General features: G+C 44.8%; 1 protein-coding gene across 1 annotated transcript in view; it reads right to left on the bottom strand.

The window, feature by feature from the left end:
* SLC44A3 (solute carrier family 44 member 3) overlaps positions 1 to 20,355 on the bottom strand; it is an 826,819-nt gene that overhangs the window by 388,299 nt on the left and 418,165 nt on the right. Inside the window, exon 7 of the mRNA XM_069641271.1 lies at positions 119 to 208. Within this exon, the coding sequence (XP_069497372.1) occupies positions 119 to 208 (90 nt within the window). The remainder of the gene's footprint in view (positions 1 to 118; positions 209 to 20,355) is intronic.

The following is a 20,355-nucleotide window of genomic DNA, read 5'->3' as shown; positions in this document are numbered from 1 at the left end:
GCTTTTATATTGCCAAATGTTATGCTTCTAAACGTTAGTCAAACAGTAAATATGGTACAGACATAATGTTAGCTGTATCTGAAAGGCAATCACCTAGTAATATAAAATAAATACTTACATACCAACCCGAAAACTACCAGCGTGATAAAGATATGAACCAACAGAGTGCTGAGATATCTGAAGATGACAATCATGATCAGAGACAAGGCTGAAAAAAAAGAAAAGATTTACATGAATTAGGACGACTAAACTAAAGAATTAAAATAACAAGATACATTTGCTAAATGATCATTGAACCATCTGCAGCACCATCGGCAAGATACACTTATCTGATGTTATATGTTGACTTATTTTAAAATGTAAAAAAAAATGTCACCACAAACCTATTATTGGCATACATTGTTAAAACAAGACGGAATTAAAACACAACTCTCTTATAAAATGAGGCCTCATTAGATTTTTACAAACATATGATGGCAGTGTTACTAAGGCACATGGGTGCACTTTCTCCTTTTAACAGTACAACCCTGACTTCTTCTGTAGTGGGAGATGGGAAGTGCAGTCTTATTGACTGATTGTTTGCATTAAAATGCACTGGTGTTACTGTACAGTTCATATTATGGCAGGTACTAGAGAGCCAAGCTACCTCTAATCCCTTCAACACAGTCTGTCAAAATATCAATGAAAACAGAATGCCTCTTATGATGTACTGATCGAGAACGTGATCAAATAATGACTTAAGTCAAATTTTTTCAACCCTTTGAGTGCATACATGGGCGGGGGTTGGCGGGTTGAGTGCTTTAGGCTTAACACATGGTTTTACCCAGGGTTTCCAGAGAATGGATTACAATAACAACACCTAGTGCTCTTCGTCCCAAAAATAGTACATATAGATATGTCCCATGGAAAATCCAGGACCACTAAAACATGAAGCTAAGGTTACTATCTATAAATAACAAGTCTGTAAACGATGGGAAGGCCATTGGTGAGGTTAATCTTATTATTAAACACTGCACATAACATAAAATAAAACCAAGATTAAAAACAACATTACTGAAACCTCAACTCACTCTTTTTTGGATTATTGGATTATTGTGTGAATGGATTGATGTTTTCATGGCAGTTTGTATACCGATGGTGCTTATTTGTTGTGAAGGACGTTGTGAAGCTATTAGTAAGGATCTATTTTTTGGGAGCTAGTAAATAACTGTGAGCAAATTTGCTGTGGTAAATTAACATGATGTGTGATTACGGGTATATGTATTGAGATCATATAATGTGCATATTGTTGCATTTCTTTTACATAATTTCTTCTGTTTTTACAATGTATTGTATGCTTGCTACGTATGTTGTTCTAATGTTGGCCTAAAGAAAGATATACGTATGTGCCTAAATTAATTTTGTATTTGTCATTTGGGAGGGTGATTGCATGTCCAAACAATGTTGGCTTTACTTTATGTTACTTTTAGTTATTAATAATAGGTTAAGCCTTAACATTGGCATGCCCAACATGTATAGATAAACGCTTTAATTATACTAACTTTGACTATTTGAGGAAGTCAGTGGGGGAAAATATTTTTTTAAGTTTGTATGGTAAGATTTTATAAATTGTGTGTGAATTAGGTCGTAAAGTTGTATTGTTATTTCGAGTTTATAAAAACATGTATTAGTTTCCTCAATTTGTTGCACATTGTTTAAAATAAATCTGTATGCAGATTTGCTGAGAATGATCTGAGTTTAAACATTCAACACATTTTTCCGTTGCTGTGTGCATAATATTACACAAATCATCTCTGTATAACTGAGGGAGAGCCCCATGACGCTGGAAGAGGGGATAGAGAAGGAAATATCCAAGAAGGGGAGGACTTTTGAGACACTTGGAAAAGGGGGTGGCTGAGCTCTAGAAATTACTAAGCAGGAGATGTTCCTGTCTGGAAATTTCTGTGTGCCTTATTTTGCTGTGCTTATATCATCCTTAGTTCAAGGACTACATTTCCCAAGAACCAATTTCCATGCAATAGTTTTGTGTTTTACTTTTGGTTAATAAAACCCTTTTAGCTAATTCTGGCTTATGTAAGGGTGCAGAAGTAAGCGATTAAGGCAACAGTGGCATGTTTATTGTTATAAACCTTTATTAACGAAATGAGGAATGGGGACACCACACTATCCCTAATAAGAGGGGGTTCCCTGCCTCAAAGAATAATATAAGGAGTCTGTCAGGATGTCCAAAGAAAAAAAAGTCCATGTCGTGTCAAGCCTATTTCCAGCCCTTACACTAGCAATCTCTTCAAAGTGCTAAGAGAGTGTCTCCCTTCTCTTGGATTGGTATACAGTTCACAACTACCAGGAGGGATGATTATTTCCCCTGGCTTCTCTTCAGCTTCTTCAAAGTGCCAACAGAATGCCTCCCTTCTCTTGGCTTGGTAGACTATTTACAAAGCCCAGGGGGAATGCTTCCCTTCCCCTGGTTCCAGCTTCCCTCACAGCCAACCTGGTTCACTAACCTGCCAGGTCCTGTGACTATGAAGATGTCCAATGTTGTAATACTCATATGGGTGCGAGTCCCCTTTCTGACTTATATTCTGTTTTCTGCAATACTTGGTATACTCCCTTGCCAAGTATCATAGAGCGGTTTTGGATATGTTAATGTTCTCTCGCCTGTGTCAGAGTAGCAGACCCTGTCTTCTGGATTGTGCTCGCCCTTCCGGGTTGTCCACCAACTTCTTGGGGCCCCTGCGCCTTCCTGACAGCCAGCATAGCTTTTTGCACAGATTGACTAGGCCGTGCTGTTTGGAATTGCGCAGTATTCCATACAACACTGCGCCTCTTCTTCGTCTCAGTTTTCCAGCTACAGTGTTTACATAGGTAGTCTGTTCTCCCTCGTCTCAGTGTAGGTTAAGGAATTGGTGTCTTCTACCTTACAATAATCCTACTTTCATTCGACATTATCACTAATAACCTGCACCATATACAGTGCCCAACTGCACCATCATGCCTGACGAGAAATAAGCGGAACATTACCGCTGAAGCCCTCATTCCATTGGTTCTACCTACCCTAAATATGATCCCCGACACATCGGACCTTAACCTACTAGTAGACACCTACAGTAACGCCATGACCAAAGCTATTGACCTTGTTGGCCCTCTAAAACTACGTAAAGGTAAACCTAGAGCCCATCCTAACTCCTGGTACACACCTGAACTCAAAATGCTAAGAAATAAGAAAACCAAAATGGAAACGCTTTGGAAAATGAACCCATCAGAGGAACACAAAATCAATCTCACAAATGCATCCTCCCTCTATAAAAAAGAAATAATTTGCACTAAAAAGGAAGCCTACAATGTAAGAATAAGTAATGCAGTTCCAGTGCAAAAGAATTATTCACCATTTTGAAGGAGCTAGAAAACACCAATCCACCGACGGACATAACTGTGAAGGACCAACTTTAGTGCACAAGTATCCAAGATGCCCTTGCAAATAAAATCACTGGCCTACAAACAAAAATTGAAAACAAAAGACTTCAACTTTCCAACAGTAGCCCCCCCCCTACCCCTAGCCCACCCACTACCTCTAACACTAACCATGGCTTCACCTTCAAAAATTTAACCGCACCAGAAGTGCAAAAAATTATAACCTCTCTCAAACTGTCAAACTGCAAAGGGGACAGCTGCCCCACACAGATTATAAAAGATGCAGCAAGAGACCTCGCCCAATTCATTTCTGAGCTTATAAACGCTTCATTCTCCACCATCTCGGTACCCAACAATTTGAAACAGTCATGGGTCCTCCCGCTTCTAAAAAAACAGACCTTGGACCCAGCCATTCCCACGAATTACAGGCCTATCACCACCGTTCCCTTCCTGCTAAAAATCCTTGCCAAAGTTGCTTACCTGCAAATTCAGTATTACTTAAGAGTATAACCAATTACTTGGATTGCGTCAGTCTGGCTTTCGGCCTCAACATGGAACAGATCCCGCCCTTGTTGATCTCAAAAGTCAGATCGATGACATTAAAGATAAGGGCAAGGCTGCCATCCTACTCCTACTAGATCTCTCAGCAGCTTTCGACCTGGTCGACCATAAAATACTCTGCAACCACCTTTCTTCTGCCGCCCATTTCTCCCCTTCTGCTGTCACGGGGATACAGTCCTTCTTGGCCAATAGAACCATGAGGGTCTTCTCCCCGGTGGCAGCAGCAGACCCCATCCCCATCACTTGTGGTGTCCCACAAGGATCATGTGTTTCCCCCACCCTATACATTATCTTTACAAAGCCTCTCTTTGATAAATTGGATCGTCTGGGTGTCACCTACACAAACTACGTGGATGACACCCAGATACACCTCACCATCTCGGGCAATTACAATACTGATGTTACCAGGATCAATGAAATCTTCTCTGTCATTCAGGCATGGATGAGCCTAACTACTCCAACATCATAATCGATGGCAACACCATCCCTGTTGCCAAAAACGTAAAAACACTTGGCTTTTATCTCGATGCCAATATTAACCTCACTAAACAAGTCAACTCGACCGCCTCAGCCACCGCCTATACCAGAAAATTAATTAGAGCCTGCAGACAATTTCTTTCCTCTAACAGTTGCCTTACGCTAGCTAGAGCTCTCATACAATCTAAGTTAGACTACTGTAACAGCCTCTACTTAGGTGCCAACCAAGCGATAATTAGTAAACTCCAAGTCCTTCAAAATAATGCGCTATGAGCAGCGCTAAACATTTCTAGGCGAGAGCACATCTCTGCCACCAGAATTACATGCAAATGGCTCACTATCCAACAAAAAATTTATCTAAAAACCCTCTGCCTCACTTATAAAGCTCTCAACCAACTAGCCCCCACTACCTTACCAACAAATTCACCATGAAACCTTCCATCAGAACCACTAGATCCTCCAACGCCCTATGTCTCACAGTGCCCAGATTTATCTCTAAAAGAGCCGGAGGCTCGAGCTTCACTGTCCTCGGCTCCCAACTCTGGAACGCCCTGCCACTGAACGTGAAGTCATCCAAATCCTTCCAGTCATTCAGGAAACTTGCCATTGGGTGGCTACTGGCAAAAAGTCAACCTTTAAGTTAGACTCAGCCACAAATTGTATATACTGCACATGCCTCATTTATGTCACTATTGGTTGCTACTACCTCCACTGTCTGTATATTCTGTATATAACTGTTGTTAAAGTATCATTGCTAATTACCATGTACTGTGCCTGTAACTTGTACTAAGCGCCCTTTTACTCCCGGGTCCGGAGCGCTATAGAAATAAAATAAACAAACAAACAAACAAACAAACACAGAGGAGGCAGGGACTGGTTTGCCCTGAATAGGCTAAGAGGGAAATACTGCATTATCCACGGTAATGCGGTATTTACATACTTCACTCTCCCTGTAGTGGTGTCTGTCGTCCCATAAGGGATGTTCCCACCCATGTGATCCTCCCACAGTGCACCACCCCCAAGGGGACTACTGGACTGTTGCCTCACCGGTTTGGTCTCATGGGAGGGGTCCCCCATCCCCTATGGAAGAAGGAACGAGATCCAAGGACTCGTCACACTTCATTAGTTTTGTGTTCCCTCTGCCATGTGATATTATTTTGACATGTTTATATTGCAAAATTGCTTGTTTTCTAGGTTAGTAAGGGATGATTCTCTTTTTTTGGCTCACGCTGTATTTTACATTCATGCGACTCAATTACTCTAAAAGCCCTTCTTCCCCCCAATGTGTTTTCATGGGTAATGTAACAAAGACATGGGAAAACACCAACCGACATGTATGTAAGTTTCAAAGGGTCATTTATTTATTAAGGATATACAGGCTTTTAGGACGAGAAATTTAAAAAAGCACTCACTTGAGCGTAGAACTACAAATGCACTCTGAGGAATATATCACCCACCTAGTTTTCCCTCCTTCTCCTATGTGTTTCTTCCCAATGAACCCCTACCACCTCTCAAGGAATCTTTAAATGTCTTATTAAGATGCCTGTGAATAGTACAAATATATGTTTAGGATTAGGTGTCGCCTTGGCACTAGTGACTGATCCACAAACAGTGGCAACAAATCCCAATAGTAGACAGTCCTTGAGATTAATGGCTCTCTAGGGGTCTCTCAGCATCACTCACAGTCCACCCCTAGAATCTGTCTTCTTGGTGACTGTAGCACTGGTGCACCAATGGTTTTCCAGGTAGGACACTGATGGAAAGCATTGTATAGTAAGCTCAGACACTCTTATAGTGCAAACCTCTCCACAAATAGGCTCCATAACTACTTCAAGGGGTGGGGTGGGGCCGGAGGTTGTGTAGGTTCCTGACTCCACTAAAGTTCACCTCCATTGTATCAGGGTCCTAAACCTATCGTTAGCCCACACAATCTGCCTGGCCTCCTCTTCATAATGCATGCTAGAGCTTAGGGGCCTGTCACTACGCCCAGCTTCTGGCACACAAGCTGTCTTTATGCTGACATTTTAACTGCTCTGCAACCCGCTCATTACTCCTCTGCCGTGCTCCTAGACAACATGTGGGCTTACAGTGCCTCTCGCCCGGTCTGGTGCTCTGCCTATAACTCCAAGGAGATGCTATGTTTTCCTCAAATGCTCCTTCTATTCCTTCCTCACCACCAACTTCACCTTTCACTTTTTTTCCTCCTATCATCACACCCTACTTCTAAGTTCTTAGGTCTTCCAGATTGTCCTGCTTTTCTTCCTCCTGCACTTTGATTTCATGTGGCCTCTGTAGCTTGACCACCTCCTCCTGTACTTTCACTTCCTCCAACCACTCCTGCTTTATCCTCCTTCCTGTCCTTTCTTCTTCTCTAACCTTTCCTACTTCACCCCCCTTCCTGTACCTTTCCTCTTCCAAACTCTCCTGTTCCACGCCTCCTCTTGCACTTCACCTCCTTCAGGCACTCCTGCTTCAGAACCTACTCCTCCACCTTCACCTTTGCTACTGCTCTGCTCCTTGCCCCTCTGCTACTTCAAACTACCAGAACACTCAACTTCCTGTGTGTTTTTTTTAGCAGGTCATTCCCTCCCACTGAGAAGCTCCCAATGCTTAGCAGCTGGGTCTCATGACTGTGTATTCCTGGGGATTGGCATGGCCTTATGGACTTTATGAGTTCAAGTGTTCTGAATGCATTTGGGCGGGTGTATTCTGTGACAAGTAGCCTCAAAAGGGCTAGTCCGCAATCGTGGATTTCTTACTTACAATCGTGCACATTCCATGGGACCCACACATGGGAAGTGGGGACACTAGGTGCGACCCATGGCTCTTCCATGTTCTTTAGCTCTTTTACCGCAGCAGCGGTGTACATGTTTGGACCCGCTCAGAGGCCAAGAAACGTTGTAATATCTTAAATATGAACACCAAAACCCACATATTTCCATACAGTATTTTGGGTGTAATGTTTTAAAGGTGCAGTAGAAGCAGGTTGGACAATACGATGGTCCTCTGCACCACGACCCCATTGTTTAGGAGGGATTTGCCTCATAACGGTCCTGGCCCCAAACCACAGGGGGTGGTGAGGTCAGGTTTCCTGAGTGGCCCTCATCCCAAGAAATAGGCTAGTCACAGTAGGTATGTGTAATAAAGTGACAAAGTCTGCAGTTTTCTGTAAGTATGCAGAACACAAGAAGGGCAGTGCAGATCCATCAGTGCACACCACCACCGGCCAATCCCCAATTGTCGCTCCTAGAAAGTCAAGTGGCATTCAAACTCACTTCCCAGCATTCTAGCACAAGGTTGTAGGGAGAGAATACTACTTCATAAACGGACACATGCACCAATGTCCCTCACATACTGGGACATGGGGTAGGCCCACACCACTACACGCCTGCCTTGTTTAAAACAAATGAAAAGTGATGCAACTGAATGGAGCTTTGTCTAAAAAGCACACCACAGCAGGATAGTAAGGAGGAGCGAGAAAGGAAAACCAGAAGATGGAAATTAAATCACCCAACATTAACACACTGGGACTAGTCAAATAATTCCACGACACAAACATACTAAAATTAAGACTGCACTTTAAGAATCACAGTACAACCATTACTAAAATTAAGAGTGCACTTTAAGAATCACAGTACAACCATTACCAAAGTGTAACACAATGCTGGAACACACAGATAAGTAACCCAGAAACAGATGTGAGTGCAAAAGCAAAGAAGAAAACAAGCCACCTACAACGCACATGCATCTATCAGAATTACGAGATAGCAAACAACAAGGTGCACAATTTACAGCCCAGTAAAAGATGGTGTACAACAGCCCAATGAAACAAGAAGTGAATCACAGCCCAGCGAACAAGATTGTGAACTACAACCCAGTGATAAAGATAATGAACCACAAGGACACACCCTATAACAACAGAAAGAGAACGGGAAACTAAAACTCGATCCAAAAGTGAAATGAAACAACTGGCATGAATATGAGAATCTGGGGTCAGAGGAGTTTAAAAGGAAATGGTGCATTAATGGTGCTTCTGCTTTATCACCATAAACCTGAGGACAGCACCTTTCTGCCTTATTGCCATGTTTGATGTCAAGTCCCAAACACAAATAACTGGCAACAGTGGCGGCTTACTGGTGCGTCTGAGAGCAGGTGTGCCACAAAAATAACTGTCAACTGTGGCATCTTTCTGCCTTAGTGGCACACCTAGGGTTGCAGCACTGCTAGGCAAAACAATGCAAGCTGGCTTTGTCCGTAGCGGCACACCTAATGGAACGGATTCCACCTACATAGGCCGCTCAGCCATACACAGCAAGGATGCACTCATCTACAAAATCAGGCACTTGATTGAGCCTCCCCCTCCGAAGGATTTACAGCACCTGCAGAGATGTAGGCACTCATAAGCTTCTATATCTGAGGCGCAACTAAACAACAAATGGCTAGTGTCAGGACAAGCACTTGAGCTCAGATTTGAACTTCACCCTTCTGAGAATTCCCTTGACCTGCAGGTATTTGGGCACACATCCATTCATTCACATGTGAAGGTTAGAACACAAGTAATTGTAACCTTCACAAGCTCAGGGTCACCTGAGCTTGTAATAATGATACAAGACTAAGAGTATAGTGTGATACATCTGATGGGGTCATCGCTCCGTTCCTGGTGGTATCTTCTCCCCATGTGGCCAGGGGATTGCAGCCACTATCTGATCCTGACCCTGGGGGCAGCTATATGAGGGAGGATCACAAAGGAGGAGGCAACCACTGGGGAAGTGGCAGGGCACCATTGGACAAGATATTGTATTGCCCTTCCTCTCTTGAGGATACCCCATCCATACCCATTGCCATAATGGCATATTGTTACAACTCCCCTCGTTCATTTAGGAAGATCTTTCCTCAAAAACTGTATGGAAGTCTCATGAAAATACACTTCCAGATTCTACCTGCCAGTCATTCAGAGTTCACTTGCCCTTAAAGAACACTTACCCAGAATGTGTATGTAAAGTATCAGGAAGGGACTACCATTCCCATAAATACAAGGATACTTGGACAAGGCAGAGGAGCCGAGTAAAGAGGAGCCGAGTAATGTAAAGCGGAAAAGACCAAGAGTACAGGCTGTGTTCTAGTAGTTCGCCATGCATACCTTTAATCAGAAAATTTAAACAGCAGCCACAGCTGACTGTGGAGAGATGTTGCTGGAAGGAGAAGGCTGTCTCTCTCGGTTGGGACCGGGAGACTGTGGGGCTGCAGGGTCTGCCGTGGAGCCATCCTGCTCATAGAGCCAGAAGAGGAAAGTCATTGGCAATAGAAGACAGGTTGCAGGAACGCCAGAAGCCAAGCCAGGGCTCCTGAGCAGTCTTAGCTGTTAAGCGACACTGGTTACCTAATGAAAGCCTGAGCAGAAGAGACCAGTGCAGACTGCAGCAGGCAGAGAAACCAAAGAGCGAAAGCGGCGAGACAAGAGGAGACGCTGATCGCCTGTCACCAGTTTGCCACAGAAATAGGAAAATATGCCAGCAAGAGCCGGTTAGTCCCCAAAAGGGAAACAGAGACACCGGGGCGTATGGGCAGCCATGTCACGTGCATATGAATATTAAAAAAGCAAATTAAGTATTGAAAAGTGACAAAGCCAGTGGGCATTTTGTTAAATGGGAAAACCTAAGAGAAGTTAAATACTTAACAGTCTGTGAGTGTATGCAATACACACATAAGAAAAGCCCTGTCAGGATAGTATACCAGGTAGATTCAGCATTAGATCCGGCGAAGACAGGAAGACATCATGGTTGGAAGTGTTTGCAATCCCAACACTAGAAAAGCCCTAACAGAAGTGTAACTTCGACAAAGTAAAGCCTAAGTGTGTTTATAAGAAGTCCTGGCAGGAGAGTATATCAGGCAGTTGCAAGTCTTTATAAGAAAACCTTGCAAAGAGAAGCATACAAGACAGTTATACGGGTGTTCAAGAAGGCCCTGGCAGAAAAAGCATACCAGGCAGTTATAAAAGTGTATTTGAGAAAGCCCTGGCAAGAGAGTATACCAGTCAGTTGCAAGTGTGTTCAAGAAAGTCCTGGCAAGAGAGTATACCAGGCAGTTCCAAGTGTGTTCAAGAAAGCCCTGGCAGGAGAGTATACCAGGCAGTTGCAAGTGTGTTCAAGAAAGCCCTGTCAGGAGAGTATACCAAGCAGTTACACGTGTGTTCGAGAAAGCCCTGGCAAGAGAGTATCCCAGGCAGTTGCAAGAAGGCCCTCACAAGAGAATACACCAGGCAAGGACCAACTGAACAGTGCATAAGAAATTCATCACCACAAAAGGGGTCTTGAGAAGGATATATCAGGCTGAGCCAAAGACTGTGTAAAACCAGAGAAAAGAGGAGTGAAAACCTGGCTGGGGAACATATCAGGCATCCTAGCAATACAAAAGATAAAAAACCAAGTTCTTTTGAATATCATTTGTGTTGTGAAGGAAGAGAAACTCAAGGAACTGATATCTTTTGAATATACAACAGAGGGAAGAGAAATCCAGGGGAAGGGAATCACCCCCTGGAAAGAGCAACTCTATCCTTCTGGAACTTTTGCATTAGAGTTGTGCATTTTCCTTTTGAACATGTATCAATCACTCAAGGACAAAGACATTACCCTTTTCACTGTAGAGTTTATTTTGTTAGAATATGAGTCCCAGAAAAGTACTTTGGACAGAGGACGGATTTGCTATGCACATTCTGACATTGACAGATCCTTAGTTTTGATTTTAGGTAGGGAAACATCTCTAGTGCAGGGACAGAGAGGCATTTCCCGAACCCCTTTTATTTTCATATAAGTCTTTGAACAGAAATCATAGGTTCTGTGTCTATGGGCTTCATTAGGAGGCTGCCGTCAGTATTTTTTGTTTCCCGGAGCCAAGGAATGGGCAATAACTGGGTCATTACAGCATTGCCGGACCCGGCATTTGCCCATTCCTGGGCGCCAGAAAATATTCTTCCCCATTCCCATTGAGCCACATAGGGCTCAATGGGAATGGGGAAGCCGGATGAACCGACACCATTATAAACGGTGCCCGTGCATCCGACATGCTGTGCTCACGGGTGCCGGCAGAAAGGCACCCGCAAGCACAATTCGTTGTTTGCCGGTCCAGGAACTACGGTACCAGCAAGCTTACCGGTACTGTAATACAGGCACGGCTGCGTCTGTATATTTTTTTTCTGCATCGAGGAATAGGCAATAACCAGGTCATTACAGCATTGCCAGACCTGTTATTTGCCCATTCCTGGGCGCTGGAAAATATTCTTCCCCATTCCCATTTGAGCGCCAAGGGGCTTCATGGGAATGGGGAAGCCGGATGCACAGGCACCGTTATAAACGGTGCCTGTGCATCCGGCATGCTTTGCTCGCGGGTGCCGCTCTGCCCGCCAGGTCAGACCTGCCGGGCAGAAAGGCACCCGCGAGCACAATTCGTAGTTTGCCAGTCCGGGGACTACGGTACCGGCAAGCTTACCGGTACCGTAGTTCCCAGATCGGCAAACTTATAATAAGGCCCAATGTCTCATTCCTGGCTCCTCACAATAGGTTTCCAACTCTTTATTCCTTCATGTCCCCCGACGTAACTAACTCTCTCCTCCTCCCGCATACTTGGTCACTTCCCTTCTTCGCCCTCTCTTTTGGTCCAATCTTTCCCTAACTAGGTGAACAGCATCTCAACAGACTATCCCATCTTCCCCCTTTTTAAACGCTAACTCTCTCTGATTTCTGCGAGTGGTCGTGTTGGCTTGTACCTCACTCTTGCCGGCCGGGACCTCCCTTCTGGCGACTGTCGGGACTTATCAGTGTTCCACTCGGTGTTGACAAATCACAACCAGCTTGGTAGGAGGCATCTGACTCTGCACCTCCGTCAGTCCTCTCATCACCTCCAGCGACCTGTTACGGTGTTCCCACCATTGCTCTGAAATGGGATGAGTACCTAGTGATCTCTTTCCCTTCCGGGCTCCTCACCGTTATCATTGAACCCTTTCGCTGAACGATCATCAATGGTTCAGAACCATAGGGAGTACTTTCTTTGCCCCTCTGTGCCTGCCGTACTACCACCTGATCACTAATACAAAGTCGGGATTCTTCTCTGTTCCTTCTCCAATCTTCACATGTTTTCATCTTGCTCTTCGCACACGCATCCCTCCAGCGCATCTCAATCATCAGGGCATTTACCTTCTTCCTGCTTTGCCTGTTGTAGTCGTGTCCTGACAAGTCGTCCAACCATCACCTCCGACTGACACTTCCCCCTCAGCAGTGCAGTGTGTTTTGGTAGTCCGTCAACAACTGGTAGAATACCTGTTTCTATGGATGACCAGTTAAATGTGACATCTGAAGTGACCTCTTTCCATTGTCCATGAACCTCTCAACCATGCCGTTAACCTGAGGCCATAGTTGAATTACTTGCCAATGATGGAAACCCAAGTATTCCGCGAAGTTCCTGAAGTCCTGTCCCGTGAATGGGGGGACAATTGTCAGACTTCACCACCATGGGGATTCCATACGGCATGAAAATCCTGTCAAGTGCTGTCTTGGGAGGATAGCTCAGAGGCAATCGTGCTCACCTTGGAAGCAAGACGACACGGAGCAACACAGGCTTGATCCCCAGGTCCACGCTTAGAAACCTCTAGGTATTAAGCACGTTATGAATAACCAATTACAATGATTTCGGAAATTTTGAATATTCATCTACCACTACAAACACATAGGTCACATCACGCATAGGCCCAGAGAAATCAATGGCCATCATATACCACACAGAGTCCAGAAGATGTGACATACATAGGGGCTCATGTTTCGCGGCTGGTGCAATCACAGCACAGGTGTCACAATCTTTCAGGACTACTTACACATGTGAGTCTAGAAGTGGAGACCACACTCTGTCTTAATAACCTTTTGGTGGACACCACACCCCTATTTCCTTCATGTGCCAGCTCCAGCACCGGCTCTCGTTCGATGAGGATATTACTATCTTATTGCCTTTTAGCAATATTTGATCCTCTGTTCTGGAGAGCTCTTCCCTTACCAGTAGCAAACAGGCCACTTCCTCCTGGACCTCCAGCGTTTCCACCCTCGCCATTTGCTGTGCATGCTTCCATCTCCCCGTTTCCATGCACCTTTCAATGATCAAAAAAGCTGTGTCCAATTCGGATTTCCTCCGTAGTGTTTTCATATCTATCTGCGCTGGGGCAGCTTGGTGTATCATATAGTTAATGTAGCTGTCAGCAATGGATGGTCTCGAACTCGAAGTCGCAGTCGGGTGTCTGTACAGGAAGCCTGCTGGATTGCCCGGCCTGTGCAGTATGGTGAAGTCGTAGTCCTGAATTCTCAACCCCCACCTTGTGATACTGGGAGGCATTTGAGCTTTTGGGCTCCTGTAGATGGTTAAAAGTGCCTCATGGTTGGTATATATGGTGAATGGTTTCCTGTAGAGAAAAAGGTGGAAGTGCTCACACGCCCATACTACCCGCGGCCCATCCTTCTCTGACTGCGAGTATGCCTGCTCAATGTCAGAAAGACTCCTACTGACATACAAAATGATAAACTTGGGTTGAGTCACCTCTGGGTCAAACTGTTCCAGAATGGCCAGTAATCCAACGGGGCTTGCATCCACAATGAGCTCAGTACATCTGTTTGAATTGAAGTATGCCATTTCCCCCACCAACGCAATGTTTCTACAGATAGCTTTGAATGCTTCTTGACACTCAGGAGACCACTTGAATTCAACCTTTTCAATCATTTGCTGTCTCAGAGGAGCACTAATCGTAGCAAAATACTTTAGATAATGGGTGCAATAACTTGCCAGAGCCAGGAATGACCGTGGTCCAATATATTGTGAGGGCATGGAGCCTGATTCAGCACCACCGCTTTCTGTGGTGGTGTTCTGTGGGTCGGCCTCATACCCCCCTCCAAAAATATGTGACCGAAAAACGTCAGTATTGTTTAATTCACACTTCTCTCTATTGAGTGTGAGGTGTGCAGCCTCCAGGGCCATGCACACCCTGTGTAGTGTGTTATCATGACTATCCTGGGTCATGCCAAACACCAGAATGTCGTCACTTTAGAATACAGTTGAGGATGTGCCTGATGACTTTGTGCACTTCCTCGAAATATTTCCGACAAGGACGACATCCCCAAACTGAGTTGCTTTTAGCAAAATAGGCCTGTATGTATTACAAAGGTTGTAATACACGTGGATTCCGATGCCAGTTCCAGATGATGCTAGCCCTTATTCAAATCAAGCTTGGATAAGGTTGTGGCACAATTTAATAGATGAATGACTTGGTTTGGGCACTTCATTACAACACAACGATGGATCGATTTTGCTGTGTCCTTCTTTGGCACCGGGACTACTGGAGAAACCCACTGCTTTGGCTCTTTGGCTGGCTCAATAATGTCTTGCTCTAACAACTTGGGTAGCTCAGCCTCTGCATGATGCTGTATATTGACAGATATGCCTCGGTAGTGTTACGCTACCAGCTTCAGCGATTCGCCAATGTGCAGCCACACCTGCCAGTTGCTCCATTTTGCCAGCCATTTGAACAGAGAGGGAACATGCGCTCTATGTTGTCAGTACCTGGCATATACTTGTGGGCCATTGTTTAGAAACGATTTGTACAAGGCCCATGTCAAATGCTACCTTGAAGCTCAGTATACACCCGCTATTCGCAGTAGCCTCTAGTACGTTGATCTGTATGGTGGACGCATGCGTCTTGTATCGACATGTGACTATAAAGGAACCTTTGCAAAGCAGCAGGGTTTGCACTCTATACGGATATATGTCCATTTGAGATGGCTTGAAGCATGGGACAACTGCCCATATATCACTTCATTAATGACATTCACGGTTGCCCCATGCCAATCAGGAATTTAGTTTGAAAGTCATTTATGGACAGGAGCAAGATGGGGCTGTTCTCCATTGCCGATGTATTACCTAGTACATACACATAGACCTTTTTCTGCCGTTCATCTTGCGAGGAACTGGAACTGAAAGCACTCCCGGAGTTGGATCTGGCATTCATGTATCAGATCTTTCGCCTGGTTCTAGTGTGGTGCAGGCACTCTGGAGATCTATCTGTCCTGTCCTGTCTGTCATCGCTTGGCCTGCCTTCGGGCCTCTTGTACCTCCGACCTTGATCTGCGTATGAGTGCCTTGATCCATCGTTTTTGTGTTTTTCCAGTGGATGGGCAGGTGTAGCCATCCTCACTTGATATTTTTCAGCCTTGCACACTGCCCGAAAGTGGTTCTCTTCTCTGCATTCCATCCATTCTTGCGCAATCGCCGGACATGCACCTTCATGTGGGAACGCATAGCCACACCTGTCACACGACTTCTCAGAGCGCTTGGCTGTTGGTAGAGTGGATGTCACACAATATACCGAAGCATGTTCTGCCGGGTGAGGCGTCATTTTTAATTTGTTGACATCTGTGCTTATATAGACAGGTCCATACTTGCCACCGTCGGAATCTCCTCTAGAGAGCGGTGCTTTAGCAGTAACATCTTCCTAAATGCTGATGATTCACACCATGCTATGATCTGAGATTTCAACGCCTCATCATTGGAGTACCTATGGAAGTTCAGATGCTTTAGTTGTATTATGAACGCATCCATGGATTAGCCTTTGGCTTAGACAGTGGAGTGGGAGACCTGCCTCTCATAATCCACATTTGTGTGATGGGCAGAATACCCTGATAGCGTGTCCTTTAGATCCCGATATGAGGTAAAGGCCTCATCTGGTAGTTCATAAAGTATTCCCCTTACAGACCCACTGCTAGCGTCAACAGACTCTTTTTTTCTGTTGTCCTACATGTATCCTAGGTTGTCAATGTACACTCTGAAGTATCATAGCCACCTCACCCACCTGGGGCCCATGTTGCTGGTGTCGGTCAGGTCGAATGGAACAGGCATGTGCAAAGCCAGGGATTCGCCTGTTATTTACAGAGGCATTCTGGGCGATGACGCCATTACAGTGGAGAGAATTTACTTGTCAGACATGGTTGGACCTCGTCCCTCACCTGTCTGACGCCTGCACGCACCTCTTCTGCCCTCTCAAATGTCCATTAGTTACACTTCCTTCAGCGCAGTGTACCCCTCCCCCCAGGTTTCTTCGCCACACCTCACTCCCAGCACGTGGCAGGCAGGGTGGGGGAGGGCCTCCCAGCAGCTTTGGGAGCCCTCTCCCTCCCTTTGTTGAGAATCAGACACCTGCTCCACGCGTCACCCTCGACCATCTCTGTCTTCAGACTCACAGGCCCTCATTACAACCCAGGCGTTAAGGGTTTAACGGCGCCGTAAAAGGTGGCGGCGCCGTTAAACCCTTAACGCCTGATTACGAAGTCCCTTTGCGGGTTGGAGACTTTAACGCCTGCTTTTTGCAGGCGTTAAAAACCAACCCGCAAAGGGACCTTGGTGCTAAGTACGGTGCCGCAATTTGCGGCACCGTACTTAGCGCCTTCCCCATTTCCATTGAGCCCTATGGGGCAAAAATGGGAATGGGGAAGGGCCATGGCGGCATGGGGAATTACCGCCCCGCCAACCTCGGAATGGGGCGGTAATTCCCCATTCTGCCATGGCGGAGTCGGTAAGTTACCGGCACGGACCATGGTGCTATTAGCACCATGGTCCAACGCCAGGGTCGTAATGAGGGCCACAGTCTGCAGCTCACCGCAGCAGCGGATCGAGGTGCACACGTGTGCTGACCCTCTCGCCACCAAAAGTAACCTTCACAGGCTCACGGTCACCTGTGCTTGTAATAATGACACAACACCAAGAGGATACATTTCCAACTCTTTATTTCTGCGTGTCTCCATTGTAAATAACTTTCTCTTCCTCCCGACTCCTTTCATCACTTCCCTTCTTCCCTTTCCTTTATGGTCCATTCTATCCCTAACGAGGTGAACAGCACCTCAACAGAATATTACAGTAATGAACAAGGCATTAGTTATACTGCTTTACACAGGCTTAGAAGGTCATTTGTAAAAAAAAAAGCTGTGAATACTATACGCCTCTAGGGAGGATAGCTCAAGGGCAACACACTCACCTTGGAGCAAGACAGGTTCGATCGCGGGTACGTGCTTAGAAACGTCTGGGTATTAAGCCCGTTATAAATAACAAATTACAATTACATTCCAGCATAGACTAGCATTGAAAAGTCCCACTTTAAGAGAAAACGCCAACAGAGAAATTACATGGCAAGAATATTGTGCAAATGTTCATCTGTGAAGGAAAAGTTATTAGAACACATCTTAGTACAACATTAAACTGCCCCCTACAAGAAAAAGAAAACGTGACATCATAAATTACACTAGATAAACGTAATAGGCAATTACCAATAACCTCACTGTGGGGTTTCACAAGCTCAGCAACAAAGCACAGGCCGCTACACCATGCCAGCCTGGACCACCACGCATGCGCAATGCTCATGATGACCGTGCTGCTGCAGGGGTCCTCCTGCTCTAGGTGAAAGTTGTAAATATGTATTTTAATCAAGCCTTAAATCTTTCATTTAACATAGAAAAAAGGGGAGTATGCTTAGGTCCTGAGTCCTGACACCAAAATGTACCAGCAAACTGTGTGGCCAGTAATATTATGCACAGTAATGATACTATAAGAAACCATGTCCGTGCGGGCTCTGCCAGTAAATCCCAGTATTCCCATGTACGAACAGTCTTTTGCTGTGTTCGTCCTGCATGTTTTCTCCTGTCACAGGAAGAACACATGTTATTGCTGCTGCACAAATACTTGCCCAGCCTCCGCACCACCATATAACAATACTCTCCATTTTGACTGTGCCCTCAATGCCAGTAAAACATGCAATGATATAATAAGGAACCATTTCCTTGTTAGGCTGCAAAAGTGCTCCCACCTCCCCATGTAGGAACACACATCATACTGCCTTGCCAATTATACAAGTAAAACATGCCAACATGTCCAGTCTGCCTATTTAATTGCGCTATAAACCCCCACCCCAAGCCCTCTTCCATGTAATAACATTCTTCAACGTGGCTTTGGCCAAAAATACCAGTAAAACATGTAGGAAAACATCCATGCTCCAGCACTCCTTATCTAAACCTCATCCTTGCATGCACGCATTCATAGGCATTTACCCACCAGCCATTGACACAGTGGTGGCTGGTGAATTGTTTGATTGTAGGGGCGTAAGCATTTCCCACAAATATGCCAGAGCGACTTCAATAAAGGGTTCAAATTATGCATTATAAGCACACTTTGTGAACATTTTAATAAAAAGCCAGGCAGTTTCCAACTGGTTTTCTAGGCTAACTCCAATCGAAAAACTCCAATAGAAGCAATAGGAGCATTTCCCAAAACATTTTAATGATGCCTTTTCCCACAATGTATGCCAGTATAAAACATGTTCATGCTGGCTGTGCCCATACATGTTCATGATGGCTGCACACATAGATGTCAATATGTGCATATAAGAACCAACTCATGTTTGCTTTGCACATAATGCCAGTAATGTTACTATAAGAAAACATGTCCAAGCTGGTTCTGTCAAAATATGGCAGTATCCGTACACAAGGACATCCTCCTTTTGGCTTTGCCATTAAAATGCCATACCACAATAAGAAAACATGCTAAAATGGCTGCATAATTTACGCCAGTCTAGACACGTAATAAAATAACACTTATCATGTTTGCTTTACCCTTGATGTCCAGTAAAAAAAGCCATGTCACAGTAAGAAATAGCTAGACAGGCTACACCATAATGCCAGTCCAGCCACACATATCCCCCGAACTTAAAGAGGAGATGGTCAAGGAAATGTGTACAGTCTCTCTCCAGGGTCTCCATGGAATTAGCAGTCATGTCAGAGGAACACTCTAACACCACAAAATCCTGCAAAAGGCTTAAAAAGAAAAGAAGGAAAAAGCATGAGGATATCAGGTCATTTTTCCCTGTTAGTGACTCAGTTGTCACAAGCGGGAAGAGGGAAGATGACCAAAGGGAAAGGGTAACTTTCCAAGAAGAGCATGTGAGATCTTTAGTACACTGGGCACAAAAAGTGTGCTGGCCAAAAGGGCTAAGTTCCTTGGAACACAAATTCAAATATGGAAAATATAACCTTAAAAGTGAAGAGTGTCAATTTGTGGCCCAGCATAATTAATTACGTCCTATTTTCCTGAATTAAAACACTGCACTACAGAAAAAGGAGCATGGACTGCCTGTGTTTGGGAGCAGTATTTAGAGACTACGAGGCAATACCCTTAAATAGGTCAATGATTCTGAATATTTTCTCGAGTATACCCTGACTGTTGACCTCTGTGGACATAAAATAAGTTGAACTCAAAGAGGCTAACAATGTGAACAAAGTCATGCTGAATTTACATTCAAAAGTTGTGTACCTAATGATGTTAGCGGGACAAGAATCTGTGTTCATGTTGGGCTATTTTCCTTCCATTGGTTGAATTGTATTGTATTGTATTGTACTTGTCATTTATATAGCGCCTTTTACCATTATTATAATCTCAATGTGCTTCTGGTGGGCACGCCCTCAGGGACCGAACGAAGTCCAGAATGTTTGAGGTCACAGAGTAAGATTACAATGCATGTGTGCACTTGGCCAAGTAAGGCTTAGCAAGGCTGGACAGGTTCTGGACCGGTAAAGAGCAACCCATGAAGTCAGGCTTGTGTATGGGTGCTGAGGAGAGGAGTCAGGAGATAGCGTGAGTACTAGTGACTCGCAATGTGTTCAGCGTGCCTGAATTTGACAGAGGTCTGCGCTGCATGCTGTCAAAGGTGTTGAGGCATAGTCTGGTGTTAGTAGGTGGAGATTATGTGACCAGCACGTCTGAATTTTGTCATAGTCCTTGCTGTATTGTGACGTGTGTGGGTAGCCAAGCCTGCGGCTAATGTCCACCGGAGTGGTGCGT

Source organism: Ambystoma mexicanum, chromosome 1q (assembly GCF_040938575.1).
Source record: "Ambystoma mexicanum isolate Mex_15411 chromosome 1q, UKY_AmexF1_1, whole genome shotgun sequence".
NCBI classification, from domain to species: Eukaryota; Metazoa; Chordata; class Amphibia; order Caudata; family Ambystomatidae; genus Ambystoma; species Ambystoma mexicanum.
This window is presented reverse-complemented; position numbering and strand designations above follow the sequence as displayed.